The sequence below is a fragment of the Euprymna scolopes genome, chromosome 43 (genome assembly GCF_053919585.1).
Source record: "Euprymna scolopes isolate OS-2025 chromosome 43, ASM5391958v1, whole genome shotgun sequence".
NCBI classification, from domain to species: domain Eukaryota; kingdom Metazoa; phylum Mollusca; class Cephalopoda; order Sepiida; family Sepiolidae; genus Euprymna; species Euprymna scolopes.
This window is the reverse complement of record NC_136524.1, coordinates 22779780-22791916: the sequence shown is the minus strand read 5'-3', so window position 1 is coordinate 22791916 and position 12137 is coordinate 22779780. Positions and strand designations below refer to the sequence as shown.

General features: G+C 31.0%; 1 protein-coding gene across 2 annotated transcripts in view; it reads left to right on the top strand.

Moving 5' to 3' along the window:
* Nucleotides 1–12137, top strand: part of LOC145268233 (leucine--tRNA ligase, cytoplasmic-like) — a 310979-nt gene that overhangs the window by 104667 nt on the left and 194175 nt on the right. For both annotated transcript variants that reach the window (XM_080123554.1, XM_080123555.1), the window contains exons 11-12: nucleotides 3577–3664; nucleotides 5035–5111. In XM_080123554.1, coding sequence (XP_079979680.1) covers nucleotides 3577–3664; nucleotides 5035–5111 — 165 coding nt within the window. The remainder of the gene's footprint in view (nucleotides 1–3576; nucleotides 3665–5034; nucleotides 5112–12137) is intronic.

Genomic DNA, 12137 nt, shown 5'->3' with positions numbered 1-12137 from the left:
TCAAAATGCAAAAGTCAAGCATCATTATTTTTTTTTTTTATTACATTTTCACCCCAAACAAGGCAAATTGCCACTTTGGTGTAGGGGGCTACTATCAGGGGCAACAACTACTGGAGTACTATGTAGGGATTTGGGCAGCAAGGTGTCGGTTCACGTTACACTTGAACTTCTGCACATCAGTACTGTTGGGGAAGCAGGGACCTGGAATGGAATTCCAGAGTCTAGCGGTTCTGGGGAAGAAACTATTGGAGTAAAAAGATCTTTTACATCTAGGGATCTCTACAGTGTGGGGGTGGGATTTAGCAGCCTGTCGGGTTTGTCGAGGGTGCTCACGTCGTGGGGGCACAAGTGATTGCAGTTCGTCAGAGCATTCACCACCAAAATACTTGTAGAAAAGGCAGAGGGATGCAACATTTCGTCGATGGGACAGAGGCTGAAGCTTAGATGCCAGTTCAGGGCCTATCAGGTTTGCGACTCTCATGGTCCAATTGTGCTCTAAATAGCAATACAAAAATGGATAATCACAGATTTCAAAGGGGTTCTGCTAAAATAGTCATATTTTAAAAACCAAAGCATTTTAGATTCTCAAAATACCACCGTTTTGTTCGGAAATGCAATATACTTTCAAATTAATTAATAAATAATAATGTACATTATATATTTTAAGAGTTTTAATGAAATAAAGTGATAAAAATATGAATATCATAAAATGGCGTTTTCGGTAAGGTTTTGTAAAGACACCTCCTGATTTATAAATGCTTGTACGCATTTTTATTAAGAATTTTGTCATGGAATTTGGAAACTAACCAGAATAGATGTCGCTTTTAATAGTTTGGGGTGTAAAATGTAATTTGAGCTGAAGCATATAAAAGCATCCAGATTTTAAACAAAATTGTAATCAAAAACTGCCTGCAGATGACTGAAGAAAATCAGTTGAAAGTACTTGCAAAAAAAACACAGCAGATGGACAAAAACGACTACTTTCCTACACAAATTCGATTGAGGCATAAAAATGATCATTCAGAAAATGGAAAAATTACAAAAAAAGATCATTAGCAAAAACACTCTGCGCTGTTAACAATATCTGTCTGAATGAAAACATACTGCCTAAATACACCATATATATATATATATATATATATATATATTTTGTGTACAGAAAGTTGTTGAGACAGATCATTGGTACCATCGGTTTCAAGCCCGATAATAAGGCCCGTTTAAGGTATCCTTATGAAGCTCTCTTCAGCCAATACAATATTCGTCTATCTTATAACCCGGAAGTGTGAAGTATATAAACCTTGCGAATTCACGTTGAAATCTCGTTTTGTTAAATCCCCCTCCCCCCCTTTTTTTTTTTTTATCGGATGATGTAATACCTAATTTAAAACTTTGAATTATTTAAATTTAAGATCTAATTTCGAAAAAAATTTCCTTATATAAATTGATTTTAATTTGAACCCAAATTAATTTTAAAATCTTTTCTTATGTATAAAAAACTTTAAAATCTGTATTGGTATCGGTTAAAAACTTAAAAATTTGTTTAATTATATCGAATTACGTTTAAAAATTTCCAAAAATACGTTTAAAGTTTAAAAAAATATTTTTAATTATATCGAATCACATTTAAAAATTTCGAAATACGTTTAAAAATTATTTTTAAAAATCCAAATCTTTCAAGGTTTGGGGAAGTGAGTATTTATCCTAAGTGATTTCCCTAGTTTATTAACATTATATTTTTCTATAGTTTTAAATTCGAAATATATTATAAATTACATTTATAAAATATAATTTAAAAATTTTTTTATAAAATACATTAATTTAAAATCTATAATATAATTGCGATTAAAATCCAAGTTTACTGACTAATCATTGAAAGATTTGGATTTTTTAAAAATAATTTTTAAACGTATTTCGAAATTTTTAAACATGATTCGATATAATTAAAAATATTTTTTTAAACTTTAAACGTATTTTTGGAAATTTTTAAACGTAATTCGATATAATTAAACAAATTTTTAAGTTTTTAACCGATTTTAAAGTTTTTTATACATAAGAAAAGAGATTTTAAAATTAATTTGGGTTCAAATTAAAATCGATTTATATAAGGAAATTTTTTTCGAAATTAGATCTTAAATTTAAATAATTCAAAGTTTTAAATTAGGTATTACATCATCCGATAAAAAAAAAAAGGGGGGGGGATTTAACAAAACGAGATTTAAATGTGAATTCGTGAGGTATATATACTTCACACTTCCGGTTATAAGATAGACGAATATTGGCTGAAGAGAGCTTGATAAGGATACCTTAAACGGGCCTTATTATCAGGCTTGAAACCGACGGTACCAATGATCTGTCTCAACTAACAACTTTCTGTACACAAAATATAAATACGCTCTTACAATTTGGATTTTCCTTTTAATTGAGCACTCTGCTGGAATTCTTTTTCCAAAAAAAACTAATATATATATATATATATATATATATATATATAGTAAGTTATAAAATATATATGACGATTAAGCTACACTGAATATTCCGCGTTTCATCCACTCTAGGATTCTTCAGGCTTATGCGCATAAGTACGCTTTATGCCTGAAGAATCCTAAAGTGGATGAAACGCAGAATATTCAGTGTAGCTTAATCGCCATATATATTTTATAACTTACTAACTAGCTCTACCTACGTATTGAGCACTTTTGAAGTAAATACTTAAAGTTTACGCATAAATTTATACTTAATTTTATGTGAGTAAATGAAGTAGTTATATATATATATATATATATATATATATATATATATATACTTGAACAGTGAATTGGTGAAGACTGAAGACCTCTAGCCTAACGAGCTGGAACAAAAAAAGCAGAGATTACATCAAACAATTCTGAAGAACACATGCCATAATAGTACCAATAGGAGAATTGATATTTGGTTCTGACAAGACAAATCTGTTAGCTGATCATTTTACAATTTTTAATTAATTTTTTTTTTTACCTCAAACGAAGCAAAATTGCTATTGGGATGTAAATTGGCTACTGTAAATTAGGGACCAGATTAACAGGGAATTCTAAATGGTGGAGTTCTTCAGTGAAATACTTGTTCACATTATATTTCAATTTCTGAATATTAGTGCAGTCGAAGGAGCAGGGAGAAAATTCCAAAGGCTAGCAGTTTGAGGAAAGGAGCTAATTAGAGTAGTAAGCTTTCTGACATCTGGGAACCTGTATAGTGAAGGGGTACAATTTTGTTGTTTTTGGAGGGATTTACTATGAGGGGGCACCAGTGCACCAAGTTTGTCGGAGTACATTCCATTGAAGTACTTGTAGAACAAGCATAAAGATGCAACATTGTGGCAATGGGATAGGGGTTGGTGGTTCTTTTTGGAACCGTGTCGAAGAGTGACTTTGCAGAGATATAGGATACTGATAGATATGAGATGTTTCCTAACCCAGTAGAGGGAGCCCACTATTTTTTTTTTTTACAGAAGACTTGGCAGTGTCTTCTATATGTTTGTTTCAATTCATGTTAACTGTGATATCATTAACATTTTTTATATAAACTTATCTTATTTTTCAGGACATAATGGCTGTCAAATTGAAAGCTCCTTTGACCAGCTATGATGTTGTATATACTCTTCCAATGCTTACAATCAAAGAAGACAAAGGTATTTGTGTTTATTTTTTTGGGGTCTTTAATGAATGATATTAAGATTGCGGTACTTGTGCATTTAAGTTATCATGCTGAAGCCAAAGTTTCATGGGAGTTTTCCAGCAGATAACATAAACCGTCAGGACATGCCAAAATGCTTAGCCAATGAAAGACAAGAAAGAAAAGAAAAACCTTGTTTTAATGAAAACAAGACAAAAATTGCAATTTTTTTTATGGATAATGTTACTAACCTCTCAAAAAAGAAAATGAATAAAAACTACTCAACCTATAGTAATTTTCAAGAATGAATATTTAATTGTTTTTATTTTTTAACGATAAAATGAAAAACATTATAACAACAAATGTCAGACTTTTTGTTTTTAAATCTTTTTATTTTTTTGGTCATTTTTTATAGATTTTTTTTTCTCCAAACGTTATTAGGATTAACGTTATTATTTAGAAACCCATTCTTAACTTGGGGAGGGTGTTTTGTAACTATTCTGTATTTTTACCTAATAATTTAATAAACAAAATTTAAGTCATTGTGCTTAAGTTAAGGTAGAAACAAATATATAAACTTAATAATAGGAGAAACTCCCACTTTGGACTATGAGAAAAATATCCCTTCATGTAACACGGTCCATGTCCTGAATTTTGTATTGTGATAATTCTATGCATAGTTTTTGTTTTCTAATTTTTTATTTTTCAAAGTTCATAGATGCTCACAGGTCTGGCAACTTCCTTTGCCAATTAGCTTTTCTCGCTAGCAAAATTCTGTGACCTTTTCTAGCAATTGTAATCCTTCTCCTGTCTAATGGTTTCATAAAGTTATCAACAAATTGATTAAATTTTCTTTTCTCGTCTGCCTACTAGAATTGGCTAAGTATTTCAGCATATCCCAGTGGTTTACGTTATCTGCTGGAAAACGCCAGTGAAATTTCGGCTTCAGCATGATAACTTAAATGCACAAGTACCAAAGTTGTTAAAAAATGCTCTTTTTCACTATTTCTTTCTCTTTCACTATCACTTTCCTAGAACTGTCTGTCTGTGGAACTCTGTTCCGGTAATCTGCTTTGCAGTTGACTACAATATTATTGTCTTGAGATCCAACGTAAACAGGTTCTTATTGAACAATCCTCGTAAATAATTGAATTATACCAAATTACCACCACAAACGATTATTACACTACTGTTCCAATTACTACAATACACACAGTAACCTTATCCTTAACCCCGGGCCTTGATATGTGGTAATCTCTTTGTAAAAAAAAAATCTCGTACTATTTCTTTGTCTCTCTTTGTCATTATCTTTCTTTTTTTCGCTATCTCCTTTTCTCTGAAAATCAGTGCATACGAAAGAGTTACATATTATTTTTCCAATTCTAGGAACTGGTGTTGTTACAAGTGTCCCTTCAGATTCGCCAGATGATTTTGTTGCTTTAAGAGATTTAAAGAATAAACAAGTAAGTTTTTCTTTCCTTTTTATTTGATCAACATTAAAGTTTTATATTAAAACTTTAACTCCTTCATTTAACGGCAAAAATATCTATGACTGTAGATCAATTGAAATGCCATTATGCCATACAATTTCTCATGGAAGACTTTAAAATAAGACTAACAGTTTTCTTCATTTGATGCATGGAAGCTGGAACTGTTTTGATGTTTCATCATCAACCATGTCTAGCAAACATACAAGAGTACAGATTGGACTTGTGAAAAAAGTTAATTTTATCATGAATATTCATAGTCATGATAAAACAATGTCTGTAAAAAAAATGAAAAATAAAAAATTGTACAAAAAAGAAAGAAAGAAGCAAAAGAAAAACTGAAAAACTTAAAAAATGAAAAAAAAAAAAGCAAAGAAAATATATATGCATAAAGAGAAAAAATTGAAATAGATTTACTTTCGTATTATTTGGTTTATTCAGACTACTATTCTTCAACCTTCTTCAGATGCATTTTTATGTCAAACTTGTGAATCTTTATGTTATTTGGATTATTCAGACTACTATTCTCATCTTGGTTGTTATTTTCACAACGTTTCAGCCGATGTAACTTCCAACCTTCTTCAGATGCATTTTAATGTCAAACTTGTGAATCTTTATGTTATTTGGATTATTCAGACTACTATTCTCATCTTGGTTGTTATTTTCACAACGTTTCAGCCGATGTAACTTCCAATCTTCTTCAGATGCATTTTAATGTCAAACTTGTGAATCTTTATGTTATTTGGATTATTCAGACTACTATTCTCATCTTGGTTGTTATTTTCACAACGTTTCAACCGATGTAACTTCAAACATTCTTCAGATGCATTTTTATGTCAAACTTGTGAATCTTTATGTTATTTGGATTATTCAGACTACTATTCTCATCTTTGTTGTTATTTTCACAACGTTTCAGCCGATGTAACTTCCAATCTTCTTCAGATGCATTTTTATGTCAAACTTGTGAATCTTTGTTATTTGGATTATTCAGACTACTATTCTCATCTTGGTTGTTATTTTCACAACGTTTCAACCGATGTAACTTCCAACATTCTTCAGATGCATTTTAATGTCAAACTTGTGAATCTTTATGTTATTTGGATTATTCAGACTACTATTCTCATCTTGGTTGTTATTTTCACAACGTTTCAACCGATGTAACTTCCAACATTCTTCAGATGCATTTTAATGTCAAACTTGTGAATCTTTATGTTATTTGGATTATTCAGACTACTATTCTCATCTTGGTTGTTATTTTCACAACGTTTCAACCGATGTAACTTCCAACCTTCTTCAGATGCATTTTTATGTCAAACTTGTGAATCTTTATGTTATTTGGATTATTCAGACTACTATTCTAATCTTGGTTGTTATTTTCACAACGTTTCAGCCGATGTAACTTCCAATCTTCTTCAGATGCATTTTTATGTCAAACTTGTGAATCTTTATGTTATTTGAATTATTCAGACTACTATTCTCATCTTGGTTGTTATTTTCACAACGTTTCAGCCGATGTAACTTCCAACATTCTTCAGATGCATTTTTATGTCAAACTTGTGAATCTTTATGTTATTTGAATTATTCAGACTACTATTCTCATCTTCGTTGTTATTTTCACAACGTTTCAACCGATGTAACTTCCAACATTCTTCAGATGCATTTTTATGTCAAACTTGTGAGTCTTTATGTTATTTGGATTATTCAGACTACTATTCTCATCTTTGTTGTTATTTTCACAACGTTTCAGCCGATGTAACTTCCAATCTTCTTCAGATGCATTTTTATGTCAAACTTGTGAATCTTTGTTATTTGGATTATTCAGACTACTATTCTCATCTTGGTTGTTATTTTCACAACGTTTCAACCGATGTAACTTCCAATCTTCTTCAGATGCATTTTAATGTCAAACTTGTGAATCTTTGTTATTTGGATTATTCAGACTACTATTCTCATCTTGGTTGTTATTTTCACAACGTTTCAGCCGATGTAACTTCCAATCTTCTTCAGATGCATTTTTATGTCAAACTTGTGAATCTTTGTTATTTGGATTATTCAGACTACTATTCTCATCTTGGTTGTTATTTTCACAACGTTTCAACCGATGTAACTTCCAACATTCTTCAGATGCCTTTTTATGTCAAACTTGTGAATCTTTATGTTATTTGGATTATTCAGACTACTATTCTCATCTTTGTTGTTATTTTCACAACGTTTCAGCCGATGTAACTTCCAATCTTCTTCAGATGCATTTTTATGTCAAACTTGTGAATCTTTGTTATTTGGATTATTCAGACTACTATTCTCATCTTGGTTGTTATTTTCACAACGTTTCAACCGATGTAACTTCCAACATTCTTCAGATGCATTTTTATGTCAAACTTGTGAATCTTTATGTTATTTGGATTATTCAGACTACTATTCTCATCTTTGTTGTTATTTTCACAACGTTTCAGCCGATGTAACTTCCAATCTTCTTCAGATGCATTTTTATGTCAAACTTGTGAATCTTTATTATTTGGATTATTCAGACTACTATTCTCATCTTGGTTGTTATTTTCACAACGTTTCAGCCGATGTAACTTCTAATCTTCTTCAGATGCATTTTTATGTCAAACTTGTGAATCTTTATTATTTGGATTATTCAGACTACTAGTCTCATCTTGGTTGTTATTTTCACAACGTTTCAGCCGATGTAACTTCCAACCTTCTTCAGATGCATTTTTATGTCAAACTTGTGAATCTTTATGTTATTTGAATTATTCAGACTACTATTCTCATCTTGGTTGTTATTTTCACAACGTTTCAACCGATGTAACTTCCAACATTCTTCAGATGCATTTTTATGTCACACTTGTGAATCTTTATGTTATTTGAATTATTCAGACTACTATTCTCATCTTGGTTGTTATTTTCACAACGTTTCAACCGATGTAACTTCCAACATTCTTCTGATGCATTTTTATGTCAAACTTGTGAATCTTTATGTTATTTGAATTATTCAGACTACTATTCTCATCTTGGTTGTTATTTTCACAACGTTTCAACCGATGTAACTTCCAATCTTCTTCAGATGCATTTTTATGTCAAACTTGTGAATCTTTGTTATTTGGATTATTCAGACTACTATTCTCATCTTGGTTGTTATTTTCACAACGTTTCAACCGATGTAACTTCCAACATTCTTCAGATGCATTTTAATGTCAAACTTGTGAATCTTTATGTTATTTGGATTATTCAGACTACTATTCTCATCTTGGTTGTTATTTTCACAACGTTTCAGCCGATGTAACTTCCAACCTTCTTCAGATGCATTTTAATGTCAAACTTGTGAATCTTTATGTTATTTGGATTATTCAGACTACTATTCTCATCTTGGTTGTTATTTTCACAACGTTTCAACCGATGTAACTTCCAACCTTCTTCAGATGCATTTTTATGTCAAACTTGTGAATCTTTATGTTATTTGAATTATTCAGACTACTATTCTCATCTTGGTTGTTATTTTCACAACGTTTCAACCGATGTAACTTCCAACATTCTTCAGATGCATTTTTATGTCAAACTTGTGAATCTTTATGTTATTTGGATTATTCAGACTACTATTCTCATCTTGGTTGTTATTTTCACAACGTTTCAGCCGATGTAACTTCCAATCTTCTTCAGATGCATTTTTATGTCAAACTTGTGAATCTTTATGTTATTTGAATTATTCAGACTACTATTCTCATCTTGGTTGTTATTTTCACAACGTTTCAGCCGATGTAACTTCCAACATTCTTCAGATGCATTTTTATGTCAAACTTGTGAATCTTTATGTTATTTGGATTATTCAGACTACTATTCTCATCTTTGTTGTTATTTTCACAACGTTTCAGCCGATGTAACTTCCAATCTTCTTCAGATGCATTTTTATGTCAAACTTGTGAATCTTTGTTATTTGGATTATTCAGACTACTATTCTCATCTTGGTTGTTATTTTCACAACGTTTCAACCGATGTAACTTCCAATCTTCTTCAGATGCATTTTAATGTCAAACTTGTGAATCTTTGTTATTTGGATTATTCAGACTACTATTCTCATCTTGGTTGTTATTTTCACAACGTTTCAACCGATGTAACTTCCAACATTCTTCAGATGCATTTTTATGTCAAACTTGTGAATCTTTATGTTATTTGGATTATTCAGACTACTATTCTCATCTTTGTTGTTATTTTCACAACGTTTCAGCCGATGTAACTTCCAATCTTCTTCAGATGCATTTTTATGTCAAACTTGTGAATCTTTATTATTTGGATTATTCAGACTACTATTCTCATCTTTGTTGTTATTTTCACAACGTTTCAGCCGATGTAACTTCCAATCTTCTTCAGATGCATTTTTATGTCAAACTTGTGAATCTTTATGTTATTTGGATTATTAAGACTACTATTCTCATCTTGGTTGTTATTTTCACAACGTTTCAGCCGATGTAACTTCCAACCTTCTTCAGATGCATTTTTATGTCAAACTTGTGAATCTTTATGTTATTTGAATTATTCAGACTACTATTCTCATCTTGGTTGTTATTTTCACAACGTTTCAACCGATGTAACTTCCAACATTCTTCAGATGCATTTTTATGTCAAACTTGTGAATCTTTATGTTATTTGGATTATTCAGACTACTATTCTCATCTTTGTTGTTATTTTCACAACGTTTCAGCCGATGTAACTTCCAATCTTCTTCAGATGCATTTTTATGTCAAACTTGTGAATCTTTGTTATTTGGATTATTCAGACTACTATTCTCATCTTTGTTGTTATTTTCACAACGTTTCAGCCGATGTAACTTCCAACCTTCTTCAGATGCATTTTAATGTCAAACTTGTGAATCTTTATGTTATTTGGATTATTCAGACTACTATTCTCATCTTGGTTGTTATTTTCACAACGTTTCAACCGATGTAACTTCCAACATTCTTCAGATGCATTTTTATGTCAAACTTGTGAATCTTTATGTTATTTGGATTATTCAGACTACTATTCTCATCTTTGTTGTTATTTTCACAACGTTTCAGCCGATGTAACTTCCAATCTTCTTCAGATGCATTTTTATGTCAAACTTGTGAATCTTTGTTATTTGGATTATTCAGACTACTATTCTCATCTTGGTTGTTATTTTCACAACGTTTCAACCGATGTAACTTCCAACATTCTTCAGATGCCTTTTTATGTCAAACTTGTGAATCTTTATGTTATTTGGATTATTCAGACTACTATTCTCATCTTTGTTGTTATTTTCACAACGTTTCAGCCGATGTAACTTCCAATCTACTTCAGATGCATTTTTATGTCAAACTTGTGAATCTTTGTTATTTGGATTATTCAGACTACTATTCTCATCTTGGTTGTTATTTTCACAACGTTTCAACCGATGTAACTTCCAACATTCTTCAGATGCATTTTTATGTCAAACTTGTGAATCTTTATGTTATTTGGATTATTCAGACTACTATTCTCATCTTTGTTGTTATTTTCACAACGTTTCAGCCGATGTAACTTCCAATCTTCTTCAGATGCATTTTTATGTCAAACTTGTGAATCTTTATTATTTGGATTATTCAGACTACTATTCTCATCTTTGTTGTTATTTTCACAACGTTTCAGCCGATGTAACTTCCAATCTTCTTCAGATGCATTTTTATGTCAAACTTGTGAATCTTTATGTTATTTGGATTATTAAGACTACTATTCTCATCTTGGTTGTTATTTTCACAACGTTTCAGCCGATGTAACTTCCAACATTCTTCAGATGCATTTTTATGTCAAACTTGTGAATCTTTATGTTATTTGAATTATTCAGACTACTATTCTCATCTTGGTTGTTATTTTCACAACGTTTCAACCGATGTAACTTCCAACATTCTTCAGATGCATTTTTATGTCAAACTTGTGAATCTTTATGTTATTTGGATTATTCAGACTACTATTCTCATCTTTGTTGTTATTTTCACAACGTTTCAGCCGATGTAACTTCCAATCTTCTTCAGATGCATTTTTATGTCAAACTTGTGAATCTTTGTTATTTGGATTATTCAGACTACTATTCTCATCTTGGTTGTTATTTTCACAACGTTTCAGCCGATGTAACTTCCAACCTTCTTCAGATGCATTTTTATGTCAAACTTGTGAATGTTTATGTTATTTGGATTATTCAGACTACTATTCTCATCTTGGTTGTTATTTTCACAACGTTTCAGCCGATGTAACTTCCAACCTTCTTCAGATGCATTTTTATGTCAAACTTGTGAATCTTTATATTATTTGGATTATTCAGACTACTATTCTCATCTTGATTGTTATTTTCACAACGTTTCAGCCGATGTAACTTCCAACCTTCTTCAGATGCATTTTTATGTCAAACTTGTGAATCTTTATATTATTTGAATTATTCAGACTACTATTCTCATCTTGATTGTTATTTTCACAACGTTTCAGCCGATGTAACTTCCAACCTTCTTCAGATGCATTTTTATGTCAAACTTGTGAATGTTTATGTTATTTGGATTATTCAGACTACTATTCTCATCTTGGTTGTTATTTTCACAACGTTTCAGCCGATGTAACTTCCAACCTTCTTCAGATGCATTTTTATGTCAAACTTGTGAATCTTTATATTATTTGGATTATTCAGACTACTATTCTCATCTTGATTGTTATTTTCACAACGTTTCAGCCGATGTAACTTCCAACCTTCTTCAGATGCATTTTTATGTCAAACTTGTGAATGTTTATATTATTTGGATTATTCAGACTACTATTCTCATCTTGATTGTTATTTTCACAACGTTTCAGCCGATGTAACTTCCAACCTTCTTCAGATGCATTTTTATGTCAAACTTGTGAATGTTTATGTTATTTGGATTATTCAGACTACTATTCTCATCTTGATTGTTATTTTCACAACGTTTCAGCCGATGTAACTTCCAACCTTCTTCAGATGCATTTTTATGTCAAACTTGT